At 42.8% G+C, this 26,585-nt stretch overlaps 1 protein-coding gene across 4 annotated transcripts; it reads right to left on the bottom strand.

Annotated features, from left to right (window-relative positions):
* Positions 1–1,528: 1,528 nt before the first annotated feature.
* On the bottom strand, positions 1,529–26,543 carry vbp1 (von Hippel-Lindau binding protein 1). 4 transcript variants are annotated; one of them, XM_068047448.1, is made up of 6 exons: positions 26,431–26,540; positions 14,987–15,111; positions 13,258–13,324; positions 11,553–11,651; positions 9,728–9,866; positions 1,529–2,031 (listed from the first exon to the last, which is right to left on the bottom strand). In XM_068047448.1, the coding sequence occupies exons 1-6, from the start codon at positions 26,509–26,511 to the stop codon at positions 1,961–1,963; spliced, it is 582 nt and encodes a 193-aa protein (XP_067903549.1). In that variant the 5' UTR covers positions 26,512–26,540; the 3' UTR covers positions 1,529–1,960. The 4 variants fall into 4 exon arrangements, with proteins under 4 accessions (XP_067903549.1, XP_067903548.1, XP_067903551.1 ...); XM_068047447.1 differs by lacking the exon at positions 1,529–2,031 and adding an exon at positions 6,331–8,425 and having other exon boundaries at positions 26,431–26,543; XM_068047450.1 differs by lacking the exon at positions 1,529–2,031 and adding an exon at positions 6,331–8,425 and having other exon boundaries at positions 14,987–15,107; positions 26,431–26,518.
* Positions 26,544–26,585: the final 42 nt, after the last annotated feature.

The raw sequence follows: 26,585 nt of genomic DNA on the forward strand, positions 1-26,585 counted from the left end.
CCCTTAGGCAGATCACTATAACAAAGTACCATATAATAGGCATGTTAGTAAAATTGAAGCTGATGGGATAAAAAGGGCAGTGGCTGGATGGATACAAAATTGGCTAAGGAACATAAAACAGCAAGTTGTGGTGAATGGTTGTTTTTCAGGGAGGTAAACAGTGGTGTTCTGCAGAATTCTGTACTAGGACCACTGCTGTTTTTGATATAAACTAATGACTTGGACTTGTTGGGAGGGGGGGGGGGGGGGGGAGGGGGGGGGGGGTGCTACAGGGCACAATTCAAAATTTGCAGATGATACAAAACTTGGAAGCATAGTAAACGGTGTAGAAAATAGCTACAGACTTCAAGAGGACATAAGCTGGTCAAATGGGCAGACACTTGAAATTCAAACACAAAAGTGGGGCGATACATTTTGGTAAAAAGAATGAGACGACAATACAAACTAAATGGTAGTTTTAAAGGAGTGGTAGAGAGACCTGAGGATGCATGTGCACAAATCTTTGAAGGTGGTAGGACAGGTTTTTAAAAAAGCAACTAATGAAGTATTTGAGATCCTGGGCTTTATTCCGACAAAGTACAAAAGCCAGGAAGTTATGCTAAACCTATATAAACCACTAGTTTGGCCCCAGCAGGCACACTGTGTCCAATTCTGGGCACCATACTTGAGGAGGTATGTAAAGACTTTGGAGAGGGTACAGAAGAGATCTACTAGACTGGTCCATGGATGAGGGACTACAGTTACATGGATAGACTGGAGAACTTTAAAAGCAGAAAAGGCTGAGAGAAGATTTTATAGAGGCATTTAAAATCATGAAGGGTTTAGATAGAATAAAGAAAGAGAAATGGTTTCAGATGGCTGAAGGGTCGATAACCAGCTGGCAGTGAAGTAGGATGATTGGCAAAAGAAACATGGATGCCACGAGGATAAACCTTTTTTAAATGAAAGGAATGTTTAGGATTTGGAATGCACTGTTTGATAAAGTAGTGGAAATAGATTCAACAGTAGTTTTCAAAAGAGAATTGGATAAATACTCAAAGGATAAAAAATGGCAGGGAAATGGGAAAAGAGCCAGGGATTGGGACTAACTGGATTGCTCTTTAAAAGAGCTGATCCAGACTCAATGGGCTGCACGGCCTCCTTCTCTCCTGTACTATTCTATGATTCTACTGGCTGCAATGATCCTACATCAGTGAAATTGGACAGATGTAACACAGGTCCCATTAGGTGCAGCACAAAACCTGTACTACTTGGCAGTCCCATTCGAAGCCACAAGATGGTGATGTGGGAAATGAAAAATATTCACACTGGTGCAGTAAAGTTCCCCAAGTTTGGAGCTGAGGTTTTACTCTCCATCCATGGATGGACTTTTATTATGCTATACCTCACCCGGGAATGTTTAATCCTGACATTTGAGTGCCTCAAATAGAAATAGAAAATACTGCTTTCCCTTAGCAGCAACATATCCCACCTGGAGTACAATTTACACAGGGGCAGGAAAGGAAATTAAATAATGCAGGAGCACTGGTTTTGTTCTGTTCAGCAGTTTATTAACATCTCATGATAGAACCATACACAATCTTCACAGGTATTGTATCACAGCAAGAACTCGTTGCGTGGATACACAAGGTGTCTATTGTGCCTGTACGACTGGGCTGCAGTACTGCTGCAAGTGTGGCTTGCTGTGACAACTAGCAACGACAATACACCTTGAACCTGTACTTTATATCATTCTTTTTCACTTCCAAATGCCATATAAGCATGCAATAAACCAGTATGCCTACATATCTGTAGTTTCAGTCTCTTGTCTGTTCTTGGGTCTAACATTCAATTTTTCTTTGTTTCCAAAGACTAAAATAACTGCAGCTTTCCAAACACAAATGTTGCCAAATCGGTGGATTTTTTTAAGAAAACAAAAGTGAGTTTCGTAGTTAAACTATGTGTAAAAATGTGTTGTGAGCTATGCACTACTTTTAGAGGCTGCTTCAGAGCTTCTCCTTTTAACATCCCAGTTATATACTCTTGCCATATCTGAAAGACAACTGGTTAAGGAGAAATCAAACATATCACTGTCACTTACAATGGGTGCAAGGCAGACAACTCCTAATGCCACTAGTTTTCCTGTTAGTAAAAAACAAGCTTTACAAAAGGAAGAGCACCTCAAATTGTTCCCTAAGGGTCAGGGTAATCTCATGCTTGATCTCTGGTTGGTAAGCATGGTACTGTAATGGTTATGGTACTGCATTTGCATCCCAGAAGTTAAGACTTCAAAGCCCACCATGGCGCATTATGAAACTAAATTCAATAAAAATATGACCCGTAAAGAATTGTCATGAAACCCAAGTACAAGTACCCAAGCAATGCCCCCTGGAGAAAGAGCCTGTGAGCTATGTCTGGTCTGGTCAACTTTTGACTCTAATCCCACATTATGTGGTTGGTTCTTAATTTCCCCAGAATAACTTTTGCTCTCTCTTAGTTGATCTGTGAGTATGGCCCCCATCTAAGCTCCTTCAAGTCCATGGTTGCAGATGTGAACATATCTTGCACATAACTAGTTTCCCATTCATCACCAGATCTGGATGAACACCATCAGGCCCCATCATACTCCTTGTCCTCTGCCACTCCCCCTCCTCAACAACTCTAGGATCATCCTGTAGAACTAGGATAACTCCTAGCTTATTTTCTTGGTTCTCTCCTATTTCCCTTCATGTCCTCTCCCAGCTCATATTCATGAGACCCACCTCTTACTTGCTTTATCCATTCCCACTAAATTGCTGACGCACCCCTCCGCCCCCAACTCAATTTTCCTTCCTGACCTCCAAGCTAGCTGACATTTTAAATAGGAATATAGAAACTGCTAGATGAAAAATAATCAACGTCCACCAAGTTCTCGCTTTTCCATCCTATTCAAATGACACAATAATAATGGAATTTTTGATTAATCATAGCAACCAATCTCCACCAGTTAGCCTACAACACTCAGATGCGACACAAGGATATGTTAGTGATAGAAGGCTTTTAGAATCATGGGTTCAAGATCACCTTTTTCTTCCTAAGCTTTCTACACTTAAGACGTGTCTCAAATTAGTCATGTATTGAATTCCAAAATGCTATTTTCTGGAAAAAAAAATCTAATTTGTATCAATACTAATTGCTCCCACTGTTTCTCTTGGGAGTCTGTTCCATAAATTGACCACTCGCTCACTAAAATATTGTTTCTGCAGATTATTTTGAATTTACCTCCCTTCAAGCGCAGGCAGTGTCCTCTAGTTCTATAGGACACTGAGCATTGTTGCAGTTTGTGTTTTGTCAATATCACTCAGCTCTTGATCTCATCACAGCCCTGATGTAGGCATGAACTTGCAAGCTGAGTGCTAGACATCAAGGCATCATTCAACAGAGCGTAGCACCAAGGAGCCCCAGCAAAACTGAGGGACAAGGGGAACAACAGCAAAGAGGAAAATCCTTCAATTGTTGCAAACATAACTGAAACATAGGAAGATAGTTTTGATTCTTGGAGGCCAATCATTGTAGCCCCAGAACATCACTGCAGGAGTTCATCAAGTCAGTATCCTCAGCTCTATCGTCAGCAGCTTCATCATAAGATTAGGGGTGGGGCTGTTTGATAATGATTCTATGTTAAGCTCCATTCACAACTATTTCAACAAAGAAGCTTGGACTGATAAATGTCAGGATAGCATTCAGGCTTGGGCTAACAAATAGCCACCTTCCACAAGAGAATGTCCAATTACCTCTCCCCAACCTTCAACAGCACCACCAGTGTCAAGTTCCCCATCAGCAACATTTTGTTGGTCACCATTTATCAGAAGCTTAATTGAGCCAGCTTAATCAACAATATAAAAACAAAAGGTGCTGGAAATACTCAGCAGGTCTGGCAGCATCTGTGGAGAGAGCAGCAGATTTAGCATTTCAGGTCAGTGGCTGATGAAAGGTCACTGATCTGAAACGTTAACTCTACTGCTCTCTCCATAGATGCTGACAGATCTGCTGAGTATTTCCAGCACTTTTTGTTTTTACTTCAGATTTCCAGCATCTGCAATATTTTGTTTTTATTTGTTTAATCAACAGTCTGGTTACAAAAGCAGAGCAGGGACTGGGTAACTCTGCACTAATTGGCTCACCTCTTGACCCTTACATTCTCTCACCATCCACAAGGCTCAAGTTTGGAAGACGACAAAATACTTACTACTATCCTGACTGGATGCAGCCATAACACTCTACAAGATCAACACCATCAAGAACAATGCAGTCTGCCTGATATGCATTCCTGCCACTAGAGTCAATATTTAACCCTTGCATCACTAGTGCACTGTTGATTGCATTTTGTACTATCTAAGGATGATTTTGAACATATAACCTGTCCCTTTATCATTACTGGGTCAGAAATATTGAAATTCCCTACCAACCACCATTGTGGAAATGCTATCAGCAGAAGCACGACACTGGTTCATGAAGGTCCACCATCTCAAGGATAGGCAATAAATGCAGCCTTCCCTGTATTGCCTATATCTCGTGACCAAATGAAGAATATAGTAAGTCCATTACAAATTGGCCTCAATACCCATGAATCGCAGATGTGGAAAAAAACATAGCCAAAATCTTTCCTCATGATCATTATCCCTACTAGCAATGCACATGTGGACACCGCATGTGGATTGAAAGAATATCAGATTCTGCTGTGATGTTCTGCCGTCAAATAGCTTGCCAACATTCAGTGTCTAGGTTCAAGCTTGAATAAAGGCTACTTTAGTAAGGTAATGGAGAGTCTCCCACATCCATGGAGCCATTCTCCAGCAGAAAACATTGAAAAAGAATAAAAGGACAACCAATATAGTGCCTCAATGTGGGTCTGCACCTATGATTCTCCAATATGCAAACGTCCCATCTTGCTGAGACTTCGAGTGATGGCACTAGGCACACATTTTCCCTCTGAAAGGGTGACATAAAAATGTTTTAAAATGAATAATGAATGGGTGAGCAAAGACAAAACTTTTTACAGGGTATTGTGAGATTCAGACCAAATGACACAGGTCACCTTCCCAGAAAATTCATTCTTCATCTCAGCAGCGGAAAATGAATGAGACACAGTGAGAGAACACAAATAATAACTAATATACTAGCAGAGACCCACAAAACATTAGCGGAAAGTAGGGCTTTATTGCAACAGAACTTCATTAAATACAGGATTTCTGGTTATTCTTTCACCGAAGACTAACAGAATCAATACGTCTCACTCTGTAAAAAGCTACATAAAGCTGACCATGTGTAAAAACAGGCCAAGGAATAAATATACATTGGGACCCACTATAATGAGGTCCATATTTCAAGGTCGTGTTATAGGTGAGACCGCGATATAACGGGGCCCCAGTGTATTTGGTGGGAAGCACATCTGGCTGGGTTTAAAAGGTAAGGGTATGTTCATATTTTTATTTCCTACATCAATCAGCATTTCCTCCCAAGCTAGGAAGACGTGTATGTATTGAGCCCACTCATAGCTATGTCTTTTGCTCGGGCTCACACATATATACATTAGCCAGCTGGAGTTACTGAACAGCCAGCAGCAGCACTAGCAGGTTTGCCTCCTTCCTAACACAGGGGTGCTGAGGTCAACTGAAATGCCTTTACTGCTGCCTCAGCAGAGCTCAGTTACTAAGCTGGAAGCTTTCCTCACTTGTGTGGTTTAATGCCATGCTGGACAAATCCGATTTAAATGAAAATTTGGGGGTCCAAGACAGACCCATGTTATACCAAGTTCCACTTTATAGCAGGGTCCCAGTGTACAAATTTTGTCAAAAGACGGGCCTTGTGACTTGTTTATAGTCAGAGAATATAAAAGGCTAATTAGGAACTGTTTCCCCCCCCCCCCCCCCCCCCCCCCACCGAGTTGAAAAGGCAGACTTACATCTGATGGGATCAATATAATTTGAGAAATAAAACTATTTCCTTCAATTCTGCCTATTATTAAGTTCAGCATCTATCATCGAAGAAAACAGCTTCCTAACTACCAATTTAATTCTATTACAAAGCCCTTGTTTAGGATTCAACTTCCATAGCAACATTGTAAGTCTTCCTTTCCCGAGTCTAAGCTTGTGTAGTGGCATGCCCCCATTGGAGTCAGACTATATAAAAACTCAAATAAAAACAAGAAATGCTGGAAATACTGAGCAGGTCTGGCAGCATCTGATGCGAAGCAGAGTTAACGTTTCAGGTCAGTGACCCTTCATCAGAACTGCCAGTTTTGATGAAGGGTCACTGACCTGAAACGTTAACTCTGCTTCTCTCTGCACAGATGCTGCCAGACCTCCTGAGTATTTCCAGCATTTCTTGTTTTTATTTCAGATTTCCAGCATCTGCAGTATTTTGCTTTTATGTAAAAACTCGGACTGCTATCACCTGCGTTTATGGAGTCAACACTGATGTATTCTTTTAATTCAACTGACAGATTTTCTAAAAAAATTTCATTCAAATCTGATGCATCTTGATTCTTTGCACAGAGAATAGCTTTGGAATAATAAGTTGTCCCAAATCCATCAATGCTTTCAACAAATAGGAAATCAGCACAATGTGACTCCTTGGAAAAACAATTCTCCAGTAGTTCAACTGAATCTCACAAATTTCCGTCTCCTAGTTTAAGACGACAATCTGCAAACACATTTGCGTTGGGTGTTACTCTCATGTTTTCTTCAAGTTTGAGTTTTCGCAAGTGAGGTTAAATAATGCTTTTATTAATACAACTTCTTACAATATATCCTCTTGATGCTCTAGGAATAACTGGTAGGTTCGGTCATAAATCACCTCTCAGCAAAACAATTTTCTGTCCAAATATATTGTTTATTCATTAAACAATCTACTGCCACGAATCAATAGGTTGGCATCATTGGAGCTTCATCCCATATAATAAGATTTGACTTTCTAATAAGTTCTGCTTCTCTGGAATCTGCACGTTGGAGATTTGAGTTGGTATTGGAATTTTAAAAAGCAAAAGTGCTGTTTGACCTCCAAAGGAGAATAGCAGAGGCTATGCCAGTTGAAGTACACACCAAAACTACATGCCTTGTATAAGATGCACAAGTGTGTTGTAAGAAAAGGTATTCCTTTTTTAAAAATATTCATTCATGGAACGTGGGCGTCGCTGGGCAGGCCAGCATTTAATGCCCATCCCTAACTGCCCTTGAGAAGGTGGTGGTGAGCTGCCTTCTTGAACCGCTGCAGTCCATGTGGGGTAGGGTACACCCACAGTGCTGTTAGGAAGGGTTCCAGGATTTTGGCCCAGCGACAGTGAAGGAATGGCGATATAGTTCCAAGTCGGGATGGTGTGTGACTTGGACGGGAACTTGCAGGTGGTGGTGTTCCCAGGCATTTGCTGCCCTTGTCCTTCTAGTTGGTAGAGGTCACGGGTTTGGAAGGTGCTGTCTAAGGAGCCTTAGTGCGTTGCTGCAGTGCATCTTGTAGATGGTACACACTGCTGCCACTGTGCGTCGGTGGTGGAGGGAGTGAATGTTTGTGGATGGGGTACCAATCACGCGGGCTGCTTTGTCCTGGATGGTGTCGAGCTTCTGGAGTGTTGTTGGAGCTGTACCCATCCAGGCATGTGGAGAGTATTCCATCACACTCCTATCTTGTGCCTTGAAGATGGTGGACAGGCTTTGGGGAGTCAGGAGGTGAGTTACTCGCCGCAGGATTCCTCTGACCTGCTCTTGTAGCCATGGTATGTATATGGCTACTCCAGTTCAGTTTCTGGTCATTGGTAGCCTCGAAGATGTTGATGGGGGGGTTTCAGCGATGGTAATGCCATTGAATGTGAAGGGGAGATGGTTAGATTCTCTTTTGTTGAAGATGGTCATTGTCTGGCACTTCTGTGGCACGAATATTACTTGCCACTTACCAGCCCAAGCCTGGATACTGTCCAAGTCTTGCTGCATTTCTACAGACTGTTTCAGCATCTGAGTCGTCGCAAATGGTGCTGAACAATGTGCAATCAGCAAACATCCCCACTTCTGACCTTATGATTGAAGGAAGGTCATTGATGAAGCAGCTGAAGATGGTTGGGCCTAGGACACTACCCTGAGGAACTCCTGCAGTGATGTCCTGGAGCTCAGATGATTGACCTCCAACAACCACAACCATCTTCCTTTGCACTAGGTATGACTCCAACCAGCGAAGAGTTTTCCCCCCCGATTCCCTCAGGACCAGCTAAAAAGAATGCTTTGCTTTCTCCTTCGAAGACAGTGAGGAAGACTTCATCAACAATTGACCTTTGATGGTGGTTAAGTTTTTCTTTATCATGATTGTCTTTGGCTTCCTCTTCCAAAATGTCAGTCATCTCACAGAGTAATACAGTAGTCAAAGTGCACGCTGGCAATCTGAGACTTTGTAAACTCATTATTGCACTTTAAAAATTCCTCTATGTAATATAATGAATGAAAATAACAAAATGTCAATACCTAATCAACCAACTGGCAGCCCACTGGTACAAACCTTAACTGGACCTTACAAAACACTCCACGAACCAAGACCTACAAACCCAAAAGATGTTGTCCTATTTTTAAAATTGGTCTCTCTCTGCAATCCTATCCCATCACTTCAGTCTCTCTATTTTATAGTATATTTTACCTCAGTCTCCCTCTATTTTATATTATAGTCTCACAAGTGCATATGAAAGTCACCTAACTGTATGTGTGGAAAAAATATATCTACTGTAAACCTAATCTCTTGTTCAGAGCCAAATCTAAACACCAAAAAGTTTTCATGTGCACAACTCACCTCTCTCACAGTGCAAAATGGGGCTGATAAACTTTCTGCTGTGTGCTGAATGCAGGTTCCACCCACCAATTCAACCCACCTGCCAATCAGAAAACTACAGTCAGACAGCAACTGTGTATTATGATATAATATCGTTGCAGAGGAGAGGACCAGGCTACTTGGTCCGTTTCAGTGAATGCTGATCCTTGCATCCATTGATAACAGAGGTACTGATCTGTTGTGTAATGACAGATTGCAGCTATTCTCCCAGTTGCAAGAGGCAGAATGGCAATGGAGAGTTTGACAAGCTAAGGGAGAACACATTTATAAAATGTTTTTCATAAATGTGCAGTTGCAGACAACTCAGTAATCCTGTTAAATTCCTGACCTGTCACAATTCGCACCTGCTTCATCGCAAACAACTATAATTTTAAACTTCCTGAAATACATTTTCAAAATGACTCCACAATACTTTTAAAGCACATCTAAGCATTGAATGGCTTATCCCTGCGCAACTGTAAAGGTTTGTTCACCAATGTTTGGTATAACAAGTGAATCCCAAGTTGCTCCATGTGGATTTTCATTGTTAACATTCAGCAGCAGCAGCAATCATTAGTGTTCCAATGCACAACCCCACGGATTACTCAAGACATTGACTCTTGCCTACGAACGGTTACTCTGTGGATTTGCCTGGCTTAAGTGCACTAAGTGGGGGACGCACAGCAGGGCCAATCACTGCTCTTCCATGGAAAAAAGGAGGAAAGCTTCAATAGCAAATCTGAATTGAACTCTTATATACCTCCCATCTGTCAGAGAGTATCATTTTATCCAGCTGCCCTCACAGTTTGTGGCCTGTAGTTACCCTCATATGACAAATGATAAAAGAAATGTTAGCAGAAGCCTGACCAAAAATATACAAAAGAATTAAGTTACCATATCTGTGTCAATTTGGTATAAAGGATACTGACTTCTGTGGTAGTGAACTGATCTCGAAGGAAGTCCAGGTCCTCTTCTAGTCCTTCCAGATTACGGGTTGCAGTTGTCAGATTCTTTTCGAGTAATGCTCGAGCCTCATCAATATCATATTCAAGCATTACATTAGCCTGTGGCAAGACAGAGACACTTCTTACCCATTTTTCTGTCAATTCCCCACACCCAACCCTTGCCTTCACTGGCTCCTTGGAGCATGGTACCACAAATGCTGGGGGACTTAACACAACTAGCTGTTTTCCATTAGTGAGTTGGATAGCGAGTAGTAACAGACTAATCACGTGTTGGGTGTCACAATTGGCCCTGTCCACATTTGATTTCCACAGATGCACTTTCCAACAAAGGCCTTTGGATAGTGATCAAAAGCAGGACCTCTGGCTGATTTTACCCATCCATAGTCCAGGGATACCAAGGGTAACAGTAATGGCCCTACTGCTACCCAAGTGGAGATTACTCACTCAGAAGAGAACAGGAATTTCATCCATATGGATCAGTTAGATATTTCCTTTACTAACTGAGCCACGGTGCAGGGGGAGAAAGAGAACTCTATCATAGTCTGAACTATTGTACAACGGTTATTAACCTTAAAAATAATTTTAATTTTTATGTAGTACAAGGCTATCCACAAAAATATTTTTAGTCTGAATAACGTGGACCCGTATATAACATGGTGGTAATACACAGCTCAATTTTAAATTTCCCCTGAAAATACACACTCTATGTCCACAAACCTTTTTTTAAGCATAATATAAACAGTTCCACAATACATTAAAAAAAAACAGGTACAACTGACTAGACATTGAGTAATAACTTCATCACCACTGTTAAGTTACAAATAGGTCATCCTACGTATGCCTCTTCACTGCATCCTCATTATATTGAAATTAAGACTCATCACACCTTCTCCTACAATATCCTTTTCAAGTATTTCTACCTCACTCTGTCTTCCCTTTCTTCTAAAATCTACAGGCTTGCAGAACCCAAAATTACCGTCACCTAACTACTGCTCCATGATCTACCATATCTTCCCGCCTACTCATTTCAATCTTGGCAGTATCATGCACCTCCAACCTTGGACCTTCATCTAAGTTACTCAGTATTAAAGAAAAGAAACATAAGCATCCATGAAGGTTGCTTGGCTCTGGATGCAACAGGGGAACAATGAGACATACTGAAATGTCTACCTTATACACAGTGTACATTGTTCATGCTTGCTGGACTGGTAAGGAGATGCACACCACCCATGGAAATGAGTAAATGGCTGTGTACTATCACAATTGGAATTAAGATACACCTGTCTTAGTTTTAGTGATAAAGGCTTCATCACTGAGAAACAATGTTACATTTTCTCTTGTTTTAAATCCACTATAACACACCTCAGAACTTAGTCCATATATGTTAGCAGAAGTAGAAACAGAAACTATTTACTGTTAGAGATGAAACCTCTTACAGCTCTAAGTTTCTCCAGTCTGATGAAAGGTCATCGATCCAAAACGTTAACTCTGTTTCTCTCTCCACAGATGCTTCCAGACCTGCTGAGTATTTCCAGCAGTTTTTGTTTGTATTTCAGACTTCCAGCATCCACAGTATTTTGCTTTTTTATGCTAGCAGAAGATCTGCTTTGGAATGGCCAGTCACAATGCCTCAACTATTGCTGGAATACACAGTAAGGGAATGCACAAAGGATAATTATAAGGTGTTTTTCCTGATGATGATCCTGCAGGTTTTGTTCACCTTATGTATTTTTGCACACAGCAGGAAACTGCTGTACAACTGAGAATTCGTGGCTCCGCACTTACCCCCAACCATAAGCACACTTTATCCGTAGGAGTGATGGATGCTTTAGCATACAAGTTATCTGCCAGGAGAAACAGCGTCTCCATTGGATCTGTGGAATCCTTTAAAATAAAAAGCAGACAGATGCAGGACTGTTGAATAAACCAGGAAATCCCTTCCTCTTTCTGTAAGATACACATCACCAGCACTAGCCCAGCACATTGTTACAGCAATGCACTTTGACACTTAAAGTTCTGAAAATAAAAGAAATATAGCAGGGATAGCAGGGCGTACTGTGTGCAATTCTGGTCGCCACATTATAAGAAGGATGTGATTGCATTGGAGGGGCTGCAGAGGCGATTCACCAGGATGTTGCCTGGGATGGAACATTTAAGCTATGAAGAGAGGTTGGATAGGCTTGGGTTGTTTTTACTGGAGCAGAGAAGACTGAGGGGTGACCTGATCGAGGTGTACAAGATTATGAGGGGCATGGACAGGCAGCAGCTGTTCCCCTTAGTTGAAGGGTCAGTTACGAGGGGTCACAAGCTTAAGGTGCGGGGCGGGAGGTTTAAGGGGGATTTGAGGAAGAACTTTTTTACCCAGAGGGTGGTGACGGTCTGGAATGCCCTGCCTGGGAGGGTGGTAGAGGCAGGTTGCCTCACATCCTTTATAAAGTACCTGGATGAGCACTTGGCACGTCATAACATTCAAGGCTATGGGCCAAGTGCTGGCAAATGGGATTAGGTAGACAGGTCAGGTGTTTTAATGTATCGGTGCAGACTCGATGGGCCGAAGGACCTCTTCTGCACTGTATTATTCTGTGATTCTGTGATAGCAAGTTGGTCGATGAACAGGGAAACAAAAGATTTATGTTAACGGATGCTGCTCTGATTGGAAATCAGTTGAAAGTAGTGTACCACTCAGGTCAGTGCTGGGCCCACTTCTGTTCTTTCTCTTTATGATTTGGACTTGAGGAATGGTTTTAATACGGAAAGAGTACTTCCTCTGGAAGGGGAGTCAGTGGCATGGGTTTTCAATTAACTTTTCTTTTAATTTTCTTTTGACAATTTTTAGGAGAAATGTATTTATGCAGAATGCTAAAGCATGGAATATTTTGCAACGAGTATTCAAAATCTGTTGATCTCTGACTTGAATATACTCAATGACTGAGAGTCCACAGCTCTGTGGTAGAGAATCCCAAAAGTTCACATTACGCTGAAAGAAGAAATTTCTCATCTCTATGATAAAAGAGAGAGAACACTGCAACTTTTAAACGAAAGATAGATTTGAAGTAAAGGACAATACAGGACCATGGGGGAAACAGTGTTGTAGTAAGAGTTGGCAAAGATATGGGTATGCGAGGTAAATTTGCCTCTTCCTGTGCTGCAAACTTATACCTTAATAGTCAGTTTCAAAGAAGCCACAGGAAGGCTTGGGCACAGGTCAATCACCCATTCTCTCTCCATCATGAGAGAAGAAAAAAATCAGAATACAACATTGAGATATTCTTGTCAGTTCAGGCACATTCTGGTGAGGGTTGCTGCCACAAAATTATCATTCACAATTTTTGAAAATTCATCTCCAGATCCTTAGTTACTCATTTTGCCTAAAACAAACACAAAAAACCTAACTTAGCATATACAAGAAAACACAAAAAGAACATTCAAAAGCAGTGGGCAAAGTAACTATCGATCAGCCAGTTTTATGTGAAGCTTTAGCGAGTTTTACCTTTTTCTTCTGCATGTGTTTTAAAATCTCTAACGTCTGTTTAATTTCTGGGATTTGACTTTTTAGCCTAAGGGAAGAAAGAAAAGATGCAAGTATAAATGGCCCTGTTAACAAAAAGAGCAATCCCTTTTCACAGAACTTATATTTATATAGTGTTGTTAACATAATAAAATGCCCCAAGGTGCTTCACAGCAGCATAATAAAACAAAACATGACAACAAGCCACATAAGCAGATGTTAAGAAGATGGCCAATAGCTTGGTCAAAGAGGTAGGTTTTAAGGAGCACCTTAAAGGGAGGGAGGTAGAAAGGGAGAGGGTTTAGGGAGGGAATTCCAGAGCCTAGGGCTGAGACAGCTGAAGGAATAGCCATTAATGGTGGAGCAATTAAAATTGGGGTGCTCGAGAGGCCAGAATTGGAGGAGTGCAGATATCTTGGAGGATTGTGGGGCTGGAGGACTTTACAGAGATAGGGAGGAGTGAGGTCATGGACGAATTTGAAAACAAAGATGATTTTTTTTTAGTTCTCAAAGTTTTGCTTATTCGGAAGCTAACGTACGTGAACAAGCACAGTGGTGAAGGGGGAACGAGACTTGTGAGTAAGGTCACTAGGACACTCTGCTAGAGTTTTGGATGACCTCAAGGTTACAGAGGGTAGAATGTGGGAGGCTAGTCATGAGTGTGCTGGGATAATCAAATCTGAAGATAACAAAAGGATGAGGACTTCAGCAGCAGATACACTGAGTAAGGTGACATCATGGAAGCAAAAATAGGCAGTCTTAGTGATGGCGCAGATATGTGGTTGGAAGCCCATCTTGGGATCAAATATAGTCCCAATCAAGGAAGTCTTCAGCCAGGCAAGTAGAAATTCTTGAGAAGCAAAAGATCTCCAGTCTGCATTAGAGCACGTCAGAATACAAGGTAAGTGACTACATCAAGGAAGGCTAGCATTATTTACATTTGAAGGTGCCAACATACCACCACCTCACTACCAAAATTCCTTTTTAGCATTCTCTAATGCCACAAATTGCAAAATGTAGGAAGCATTTTATTTTTTAATTTGTCTCAAGGCAGCACAAACACAGCCAAGATAGGACTCTGATAGGATCAGGAAAGAAAACATCCTTATTCCTAACATCTTTTGGTAACTCCTAGTTGAAAAAATTGCATAATCATGTTTCACTCCCCTAATAGATTCAACATTAGATCATCCTACATGATTTGTTTGTATCTTTGGCTTTGACAGGGACAATGCCTGGATGTTTCAATCAGTTGGTGGTGGTGCTGCTCTCACTTTGTCAGAGGAAATAGCCAGACCAGAGGTTCAAACATACCTGGTGCACAATTATATTCTCTTAACATTGTACAGATAGTATATTATTCTTGACATTGGGCATTTCAATAAGGGTCAGTTTTCAGTCCTTAAAAACACAGCTAGTGTTCAGCTTTAATGAGAAAACAGATAGAATTTCAGAATATATTTGTCAAAACAGTAGTAAGCAGTACTAACAGTAGCATCCCGTCTAATAAAAATGAAATTTAACCTATTCCGTTACAGCAAACCAGTGGCAATGAGGTATGCGGAGGTTTTCTCACACATAACCAAAGAGCACCAGGATCATCAAATTATGAATCCATTTTGACGTGTTAAGAACACTGCACTTTTAACAAACTCAGCTAAACTAGCAACAGTTTGAACATTTTTTGCTTCCTGACCATTTACCCTCTCACCTTCTCTTCTTTTGCGATAGATTCAGTTCCATGAATTTGTATTTTTGGTATTGCTCATCAAGCCTCCTCAATACTAGGTCTGCTGTCTCATTGCCAGGCTGCTTCATAAATGCAATGACATCTTCCTAGGAAACAGATGATTAAAGAAAAAACAAATAGCCAGATTAAGCAATAGACTTGTAAAATGTAAATCACTTATGCACCAGCAAAAGAAAGGAAATAACCAAATGAGAGTAGTTGAGCCATACAGCCCAGAAAAGTTCCCAGGTTTGACTCTGTTGTGTACGGTTAGCTTTGGCAGATATGGAGAAGCTACAATCAGCCTCAGCAACACAGTATAAGGATGATATGAGCTGGGATTTCTGCTCTTGATTCTAGTTATAAGAACATAAGAAAAAAAAGCAGAAATAGGCCATTCAGCCACTCAAGCCCAATCCGCCATTCAATAAGATCATGGCTGATATTCTACCTCAGCTACACCTTCTTGGACTATCCCCATAACCCTCGATTCCATTAGTATTCAAAAATCTGTTGATCTCTGACTTGAATATACTCGATGACTGAGAAACCACAGCTCTCTGTGGTAGAGAATCCCAAAAATTCATATTGCTCTGAAAGAAGAAATTTCTCTTCATCTGTAATAAATTGCAACCTTTTATTCCGAGACTATGACCCCTGGTTCTAGGCTCTGCAGCCAGCGGGAAAATTTCCTCAACATCTACTCTATCAAGCCCCTTAAAAATCTTACATGTTTAAGTGAGATTTTTTTTTTTCCAAAATATACTTTATTCATAAAAATCTGTAAAAATTACATTGCCAAACAGTTTCAAACAGCACCAAAAAATACAAACATTGCAAGGGAGATCAGTTTCCTTCAATACTATCATGAGTTTCTTCACAACCCTTCCATTTCACAATTGTCATGCCAATTACAGTTTTACATTTACAGCAAATGAAAATATTAACGATACAGTTCGAGGGGTTTCCCATGGATCCAGCCCCTCAGTTCAGCTTGGTGGGGGGACCTTACACTGTGGTCTTTCCCCATTGAGCCTTTGCTGCGGCTGCCCCAAGCTTTAGTGCGTCCCTCAGCACGTAGTCCTGGACCTTGGAATGTGCCAGTCTGCAACATTCAGTCATGGACAACTCTTTGCGCTGGAAGACCAGCAGGTTTCGGGCAGACCAAAGGGCGTCTTTCACCGAATTGATAGTCCTCCAGCAGCAGTTGATGTTTGTCTCGGTGTGCGTCCCTGGGAACAGCCCGTAGAGCACAGACTCCTGTGTTACAGAGCTGCTTGGGATGAACCTCGACAAAAACCACTGCATCTCTTTCCACACCTGCTTTGCGAAGACACATTCCAGGAGGAGGTGGGCGACCGTCTCTTCCCCACCACAGCCAACGCGGGGGCACTGTGCGGAGGGGGCGAGACTTCGGGTGTGCATGAAGGATCTGACGGGAAAGGCCCTTCTCACCACCAGCCAAGCTACGTCTTGGTGCTTGTTTGAAAGTTCTGGTGATGAGGCATTCCGCCAAATGACTGACGGTCTGCTCGGGGAACCATCCGACAGCATCCACCGTCTCCTTTTCCCGTAGGGCCTTGAGGACATTCCGTGCAGACCACTACCTGATGGACCGGTGGTCAAAGGTGTTTTCCCGCAGAAACTGCTCCACGAAGGATAGGTGGTACGGCACGGCCCAAATGCATGGAGCGTTCCGCGGCAATGTGGCCAAGCCCATCCTTCGCAACACCGGGGACAGATAGAACCTCAGCACGTAGTGACCCTTGGAGTTTGCGTACTGGAGGTCTACACACAGCTTGATGCAGCCGCACACGAAGGTGGTCATCAGGATGAGGGCCACGTTGGGTACATTTTTCCCGCCCTTGTCCAGAGATTTGAACATCGTGTCCCTCCGGACCCGGTCCATTTTAGATCCCCAGATGAAGCGGAAAATGGCTCGGGTGACTGCCACCGCGCAGGAGTGGGGTATGGGCCAGACCTGCGCCACGTAGAGCAACAACGTGAGCGCCTCGCACCTGATGACCAGTTTCTTACCCACAATGGAGAGAGATCGCTGCCCCCACATGCCCAACTTTTGTCGTACCTTGGCTACTCGCTCCTCCCATGTTTTGGTGCACGCCCCGGCCCTTCTGAACCATATCCCCAGCACCTTCAGGTAATCTGACCTGACGGTGAAGGGGACAAAGGATCGGTCAGCCCAGTTCCCAAAGAACATGGTTTTAGTGAGATCACCTCTCATTCTTCTGAACTCAAAGAAAGAGCTTCGTTTATACAGCAATTTTCAAAACCTCAGGACACCCAAAGCACTTCATAGTGAATGACTTTTGAAGTGTAAGAAAAGCAGCAGCCAATTTGTGCACAGCAAGCTCCCACAAACAGCTTCTGCGATTTTGACTGTGGAATAAATATCGAAATAGTGTCGTGGGATCTTTTACATCCACCTGAGAGGACAGGCAGAGCCTCAGTTTAACATATACAAAAGACGACACTTCCAACAGTGCAGCACTCACTCAATGGAGTGCCAGCTTTGATTTTTGCGCTGAAATCTTTGGAGTGAGACTGGCGAGTACTACCAAATGAGCCATGGCTGATGGGTTATGTCAAGAATATAGGCCTAGTCTACCCAATTTTCCTCAGAGGACAATCCCCTCAACCCAGCAATCAGTCTAGTGAACCTACATTGCACTCCCATTTAAGGCAAGTATATCCTTCCCTGGTAACAAGGCCCTATACAATTGCAGTAAGACTTCTTTACTCTTATACTCTTAATTCCTTTGTGGTAAAGGCTAGCATACCATTTGCTTTCCTAATTGCTTGCTGAACCTGCATGTTAACTTTCTGTGATTTGTGTACAAGGACACTCAGATCACTCTTTATACCAACAATTCCCAGTCTCTCACCATTTAAAAAATATTCTGTTTTTTTAAATTTTCCTACCAAAGTGGATACTTTCATATTTCTCCACCTTATATACTATCTGCACTCACAACTTGTCTAAATCCTTTTGCAGTCCAATCTTTTTGCATTCCCCTCACAGCTTGCTTTCCCACCTAACTGTGTATCATTAACTTGAATACATTACACTCAATCCCCTCATTTAAATCATTGATATAAATTGTAAATAGCTGAGGCCCAAGCACTAATCCTTTCAGCACCCCACTAGTTACAACCTGCCAACCCGAAAATGACCCATTTATTCCTATGCACTGTTTTCTGTGTTAACCAATCCTCAATCCACACTAATATATCCCATGAGCCTGAACTTTGTGTAGTTACTCTTGTGCTGCACCTTATCGAATGTTTTTTGAAAATCCAAATACATTGCACCCACTGGTTCCCCTTTATCCACCCTACTGGTTACATCTTCAAAAAAAAACCTAAGATTTGTCAAATACGATTTCCCTTTCATAAAACCGTATTAACTCCATCTAATCAGATCATGATTTTCTAAATGCAATTCCTACTAGAAGTGCATGTGGACAGTGGGTGAGAGAAGGATTGGGTCAACTGTGATACCCTATCTGTTGTCAAACAACCTGACAGCAGTCATTGTCTAGCCTCATACATGTATAATGGCCTCTGTGTGACAAAACAACTAAAGTTGTTATATCTCCAAAAAAATATTTGTTTGCTTGTACATAATTGACCAATTCACAGCCAGCTGGCTAAAAAGCTGATCACCCAAACAATAACAAATGGATTTTTAAAAAATTACATTGCTTCTATTCATGCAGTTTCTTTTCCATAACACACTGCAGAGATATCTGTGTTAGAAAAGCAGCGGGCAGACTTCCAGCATTGTAGCTAAAAAAAAACACACGGACACAATTTACAAAAAACTAAGTTCAAGATCCCAGAGAATAAATCACCTGTGATATAGTCAAAATAAATCATAGGTTCTTCATAGCTTCTGATTTTTCTTTTACAATAACTCACCACCTACATGTATTGACTCTCTAAACTGGCTAACAAGTTAAACATTTTCATTTCAACAACAGCAACAACTGGCCTTCATTCAGCACTCATAACAACGTAAAATGTCCCAAGGCACTTCACAGGGACAATATCAAACAAAATTTGGTAATGAGCCTCAAAAAGGAGATATTAGTATAGGCGACAAAAAGCTTGGTCAAAGGAGTAGGTTTTAAGGAGTATCTTAAAAGGAGAGAAAGGTGGAGACCTTTAGGGAGGGAATTCCAGAGCTTAGAGGCTAGGTAGCTGAAGGCACAGCCTCCAATTGTGGAGCAATTAAAACAGGGGGTGTACAAGAGGTCAGAACTGGAGGAGTGCAGAGATTTTGGTTAGGTTGGTAGAGTTTACAGAGATAGGGAGGGGTGAAGCCATGGAGGAATTTGAAAACATGGATGAGAATTTTAAATTCAAGATGTTGACACAGGGATGATGGGTGTACAGGACTTGGTGCAGGATGCAGATAGCAGAGTTTTGGACTTCCCGACTATTAACCTTTCATCTACTCTTGTTGCCTGAATTTGTATTCTAGTACTGCTCATCCAAACCCCTCAGCACCAGATCCTCTGTCATTACTCACCCTACAAACAATTCAGATGAATCGCTGCTCTCCATCTAAGCCAAAGGATGGAATCGGTTGGGGTACAAGCACTTATTCCATCCTAAAGACAATTGAACCATAGTGGGAAGTGTAGATAGAGTTCGAGGTTTTTAGCAGAAAGCATTGGACTGCAAAAGTCATTACAAAGCATTTGGTATCACATTACTGACAGCTACTTAGAACATACACGGGCGTCTAACCTTCTTCATCTCAGACTACAACAATTAATTAAATCCACTTTACAACAAACCTCATATTACAGCAAAATAAATGCAAAATACTGCAGGTCCTGGAAATCTGGAATAAAAACAAGAAATGCAGGAAATATTCGGCAGGTCTGGCAGCATCTGTGCAGAGAGGAACAGAGTTAATGTTTCATCTGAAGAGTTCTGATGAAAGGTCACTGACCTGACACATTAACTCTGCTTCTCTCTCTCCACAGATGCTGCCAGACCTACTGAGTATTTCCAGCATTTCTTGATTTTATCTCATATTACAGCATGTGTCTTTCATAACTGTGAAGGAAGATTTTGTGACAAAAAGCAACAATGTTCTAATAGATGACAGGGTAAATGAGAAATATTCAAATAGAAACTGGACAGAATAACAATCAAATGCTTTGACAACATGGAAGTACGGTTAATGGACAGGGCCTATAGAATTACCTACTAGCAGATCCTCTGTGACATTGCTTAGTGAGTTGTAGTTTTTAATAAGAGATGTGATGTCAAGTGTTATTTCCAGGAACACGCAGTAGTTTTGGGTTGCCCATGTTCATGCTTGCCTGCGTCACCACCACAACTCCCCACCTGCAGCTTCTTTTGCAATACCAGTTATTTTTTGGCGGTGATATGGCAGCACTTTAACGAGGGGCACCATGACAATGGTGAAGTTTTCCATGCTCCTAAGGCCCCCATCTCTATCTCTCCATCACTTCTCTTGACCCCACAACTGCTACTGTGCTGAAATATTACCAGATTGCCATCATGTCACAGCTGAGTTACAATTTCCACCAATTGAAGATGGGGACAAACAAAGCCAGTGTTTTCAGTCCATGCCATTAATTCTGCTGCATTGAAACTGACTTCAATCCCCTCCCCATGATCTGGTCCCATTGTATTAGACTATTCCAAACCATTGCTCATTTTCATTCCTAACTCACCCCCACCCCACTCACTGCTGAAACCCTCACCTACACTTGTCATCTCTGAACATCTTCATCATAGAATGCTTACAGCACACCACGGCCATTCAGCCCTTCATGTCCATGCTGGCTCTGTGCAAGAGCAACTCATTTAGCCCCAGTCCCACCAGCTTTTCCCATAGCCCTGCAATTTTTTTCTCTTCATATAATTATCCAATTCCCTTTTCAAGGCCTCAATTGAATCTGCCTCCACCACACTCTCAGGTAGTACATTTAAGATCCAAACAACTTGTTGCGTAAAAACGTTTTTCCTCATTCCAATGCATCCTTGCTGGCCTCGGATCCTCTACCCTCTATAAATTCCATCATGTCTAAAACTCAGCCACCTGCACTATGTTCCATTCACCAATGGCGTTGCTGAGTGTCCTAGGCTCATTAGCACTCAACACGCCAAGTTCACAATTCTCACCTCTTCCAAATCCCTCTGTGGTCTTGCTCCACTCTATCTCTACATCCTCTTTTTAACCCTCATATCCCCACCAGGTCCTGTTCTCTCAACTCTCAAATGGACCATGTTCCTGGGGAGGACAAAGAAAACGCTTCAAAGACACTCTGAAGCTCTCGAAGCGCAGCTGCATTGACCTTAACAACTGGGAGGAGTTTTCTACCAATCCTGCAGAATGGCAACAACTTTTCCACCAAACTGTATCATGTTTCGAATATCAATGCCTTAATGATGAGGCAGAGCAACAGCAGAGAAGGAAAGAAAAGGAAACAAATCCTGCACTCCAATTCCCACTACCTCATGAGAGGTTCTGCCCCATGTGACCAAAGAGCTGCAGGTCAAAAATCGGCCTGTTCAGTCACATGAAGACTCTCAGAATTGTTACAGTGCAGGAGGTGGCTATTTGGCCTGTCATGTCTGCGATGAATCTCCAAGAGCAATTTAGCTAGTACCACTCCCCAGCCTTCACCCTATAGCCCTGCACATTCTTCCTTTTCAGATAACAATCCAATTCGCTCTTGAATGCCTCGAGTGAACGCACCTCCACCACATTGTCAGGTAGTGCATTCCAGAGCCTAACCACTTGCTGCATGAAAGATTTTCCTCGTGTTGCCATTGCTTTTTTTGCCAATTACCTTAAATATGTGCTTTCTTGTCCTCGATCCCTCCACCAATGGCAACAGTTTTTCCCTATCTACTCTAGCTAGATTCATGATTTTGAATACCTCTATCAAATCCTCTCAAAATTCTCTTCCAAGGAAAACAGTCCCAACTTCTCCAATATATCCATATAACTGAGATTCCTCATCCTGGAACCATTCTCGTGAATCTTTTCTGCACTCTCTCTAATGCCTTCACATCTTTCCTCAAGTGTGGCATTCAGAACTGGACACAATATTCCAGTTGAGGCCGAACCAGTGTTCTGTACAAGTTTAATATGACCTCATTGCTTTTGTACTCTATGCCCCTATTAATGAGGCCTAGGATGCGAGATGCTCTATGAACCGCACTCTCAACCTGTCCTGCCACCTTCAACCATTTATGCACATATACACCCAGGTCCCTCTGCTCCTACATCCCCTTTAGAATGGCACCCTTTCTTTTATTGTCTCTCTGCATTTTTCCCACTAAAATGAATCACTTCACACTTTTCTGCTTTGAATTTCATCTGCCACTTGTCTGCCAATTTCACCAACCTGTCTATGTCCTTTTGTGGTTCTACACTATCCTCCTCACAGTTCAAAATGTTTCCAAGTTTCATATCATTTGAAAATTTTGAACTTGTGCCCTGCACACCAAGGTCTAGCTCATTGATATATAATAACCTAGACCCATGGCAAAAAATTGTGACCAAGAAGACGTTGTCCTCAAATCAAGGGAGAGCCAACTCAATCCTTCAGCAGTCGTCTTCCTCTGCCTTTTGGGCAACTTTTCCTCCTTTACCTCATCACTGGTTGCTGAGTCTTCAGCTGCCTTTGCCCTAACTCTCCAAAACATCACATTAGGTACCTATGCCTTTCCCATATCTCTCCACCTTTGAAACCTTCCCAAAATCTAACTCTTCAAACTAGCTTTTGGCCCCTCCTGCCTAATTCTCAAGTATTTCGCTGTGAATCACTTTGAGACACTTCTATATTAAAAGGACAATGTGCATATAAATAGCCAAGAATATGTATATACATATTGATAGATTCAGATTACAAAACCTAAAGCCACTCATCACTGAGCAACTCAGGAACAGGCTGTGCAAATAGCATTCCAAACAACAAAACGTTAGATAATAAAAGATGAATCACACGTTTACCCCAGTTAAATATATTTTAGAAAACTAGATCCCGTGCACTGCCCCCCTCCAGATTTTAACAGTCCAGAGTGCAGAAAAGAGTAAATAATAGCAAAATACTGTGGATGCTGGAAATCTGAAATAAAAACAAGAAATGCTGGAAATACTCAGCAGGTCTGGCAGCATCTGTGGAGAGAGCAGAGTTAACGTTTCAGGTCTGTGACCTTTCATCAGAACTGGCAAAGGTTAGAAATGTAATAGGTTTTAGGCAAATAAAGCGGTGGTGGGGCAAGAGATGACAAAAGGGAAGGTGTTGATAGGACAGAGGGTCAGAGAATAACTGACCAGAAGGTCATGGAGCAAAGGCAAACAGTATGTTAATAGTGTGCTGAAAGACAAAGCATTAGTGCAGAAAGGGCGTTAATGGACAGAAAAATGAACAGCCCTGGCCCAAAGCACAAACATGAAAAAAAACAGTGGGCAGGCACACGGTCAAAAAAAATGAACATTTAAACGCAGCCTCACTGCTCCAGGGACCCGGGTTCAATTCTGGGTACTGCCTGTGTGGAGTTTGCAAGTTCTCCCTGTGACCGCGTGGGTTTTCGCCGGATACTCCGGTTTCCTCCCACCGCCAAAGACTTGCAGGTGATAGGTAAATTTCCCCTAGTGTAGGTAGGTGGTAGGGAATATGGGATTCCTGTAGGGTTAGTATAAATGGGTGGTTCTTGGTCGGCACAGACCTGGAAGGCCATAGGGCCTGTTTCAATGCTGTATCTCTAAACAACTACAAATAAAAAGGGGGGGGGGGAGCACATGTCATGCTCTGAAATTATTGAACTCAATGTCCAGTCCGGCAGGCTGTAGCATGCCTAATCAGTAAATGAGATGCTGTTTCTCGAGCTTGCGTTGATGTTCACTGGAATACTGCAGCAAGCCCAGGACAGATATGTGGGCATGAGAGCAGGGGGCTGTGCTGAAATGGCAAGAAACTGGAAGCTGAGAGTCATGCTTTTGGACTGAGCAGAGGGGTTCCGCAAAGCGGACACCCAATCTGCATTTGGTCTTCCCAATGTAGAGGAGACCACATTGTGACTCACACCCTGCCTCCTGTAAAGACTACATTCCATTCTCCCAATTCCTCCGTCTCCAACACATCTGTTCTGAAGATGCAACCTGCTACGACAGCGCTTCTGATATGTCTTCCTTTTTCCTCAACCGAGGAACCCCCCCCCCCACACCGTGTCCGGCCCATTTCCCGCACCTCTACCCTCACCCCTTCCTCCCAGAATCACGACAGGGTTCCTCTTAGTTTAGTTTAGAGATACAGCACTGAAACAGGCCCTTCGGTCCACCGGGTCTGTGCCGACCATCAACCACCCATTTATACTAATCCTACACTAATTCCATATTCCTACCAGATCCCCACCTGTCCCTATATTTCCCTACCACCTACCTATACTAGGGGCAATTGCTAATGGCCAATTTACCTATCAACCTGCAAGTCTTTGGCTTGTGGGAGGAAACCGGAGCACCCAGAGGAAACCCAAGCAGACAAAGGGAGAACTTGCAAACTCCACACAGGCAGTACCCAGAATTGAACCTGGGTCGCTGGAGCTGTGAGGCTGCGGCGCTAACCACTGCACCACTGTGCCGCCCTATCCTCACTTTCCACCCCACCAGCCTTCACATCCAAAGGATCATCCTCCGTCAGTTCCACCACGTCCAGCGTGATGCCACTACCAAACACATCTTCCCCTCCCGTCAGCATTCTGAAGGGATCGTTCCCTCCGCAACACACTGGTCCACTCCTCCATTACCCCCGACACCTCGTCCCCTTCCCAAGGCACCTTCCCATGCAATTGCAAGGGGTGTAATTGCTGCCCTTTTACCTCCTCTCTCCTCACTATCCAAGGCCCCAAACACTCCTTTCAGGTGAAGCAGTGATTTACTTATACTTCTTTCAATTTAGTATACTGTATTCGCTGCTCACAATGTGGTCTCCTCTACACTGGGGAGACCAAACGCAGATTGGGTGACTGCTTTGTGGAACACCTCCGCTCAGTCCAAAAGCATGACCCCAAGCTTCCAGTTGCTTGCCATTTCAACACCCCCACCCCTGCTCTCATGGCCACATATCTGTCCTGGGCTTGCTGCAGTGTTCCAGTGAACATCAACGCAAGCTCGTGGAACAGCATCTCATTTACCGATTAGGCACACTACAGCCTGCTGGACTGAATATTGAGTTCAATAATTTCAGAGCATGGCAGGCCCCCCTTTTTATTTGAGGTTATTTTTTCTTTTATTTTAGTTTGTTTCATCATTCATTCTTTTTTTTACTGCGTGCCTGCCCACTGTTTTTTTTCATGTTTGTGCTTTGGGCCAGGGCTGTTCAAATTTCTGTCCATTAACACCCTCTCTGCACTAACGCTATGTCTTTCAGCACACTATTAACATACTGTTTGTCTTTGCAAATGACTTTCTGGTCAGTTATTCTCTGTGACCCTCCTTCCTATCAACACCTTCCTTTTTGTTATTTCTTGCCCCACCACCGCTTTATTCGCTTAAAACCTATTCATTTCTAACCTTTGCCAGTTCTGATGAAAGGTCACAGACCTGAAACGTTAACTCTGCTTCTCTCTCCACAGATGCTGCCAGACTTGCTGAGTATTTCCAGCATTTCTTGTTTTTATAGCAGAGGAGAGTAACTGGTCTATTGAACCATTTCCACGGAGTGTCCTTGTATGTTTATGCTATCTGGGATCATCCTGATCCTCTACTTTTAGAAAGATCACATTATTTTTCTAAACACTCCTGGTATCTCTATCAATCCCTTCTTTTTCAACAGATATCAATCCACCTCTCATCGATGACTACATTCTCTGGTAAAGTGCTGACTTGCAGAGAGGTATGGCTCCAAACACATTCGCAGTCTTTTGATAACCTCGCCCAAATGGCCTGAATGAGAGAGTCTGAATTATGAGTGGCAGATTATTTGACCGTAAGTGGACCGATCCTGACCTCACCAGAAACCTAGCATGAATCACTGGGCAGTCAACATCAAAAACAAGCCTTGCTGAATTTACCCCTCCCCAGCTCGCCAGAACTGAGGCATTGAGCAGGCCAGTACAAGGAATGGAACCGGTAACCCACCGGTCCATACAGCTCAATGGCCAAGCAATCAACCCCTGAGCTGAGGGCCCACCCCCCCATTAAGTAAAATTTCACAAAGGATGAAACTGTATTCCTACTAAAAGCGACAGGTGAACATCCGTGAGAAGCAAGCGGCGCCTCACTAACATCCAACCGCACCGCAAGTCACCATGGGGACAGAGCCGCTCCTGCAGGCCTGGGCCTCAGATTTTCACTCTGAGGAAGAGATGGCCGCAAGCTCACCCTATTCCAGTCCCCAGGAGGCTCTTACCACGAACACAGCCTGAGGAATGCCAAGGTGCTTGCGGCTCACAGCCGCGTTGCTATCGCCGCTCCCACTGGTGGTCGCCATCTTGGGGCAAACTGACGTCGTTTGAGTGACGCAGGCCGGGCGGCACGAGCACACAGGACCGCCCCTGCTCCACG

This window comes from Heterodontus francisci, chromosome 15, assembly GCF_036365525.1.
Source record: "Heterodontus francisci isolate sHetFra1 chromosome 15, sHetFra1.hap1, whole genome shotgun sequence".
Lineage (NCBI taxonomy): Eukaryota > Metazoa > Chordata > Chondrichthyes > Heterodontiformes > Heterodontidae > Heterodontus > Heterodontus francisci.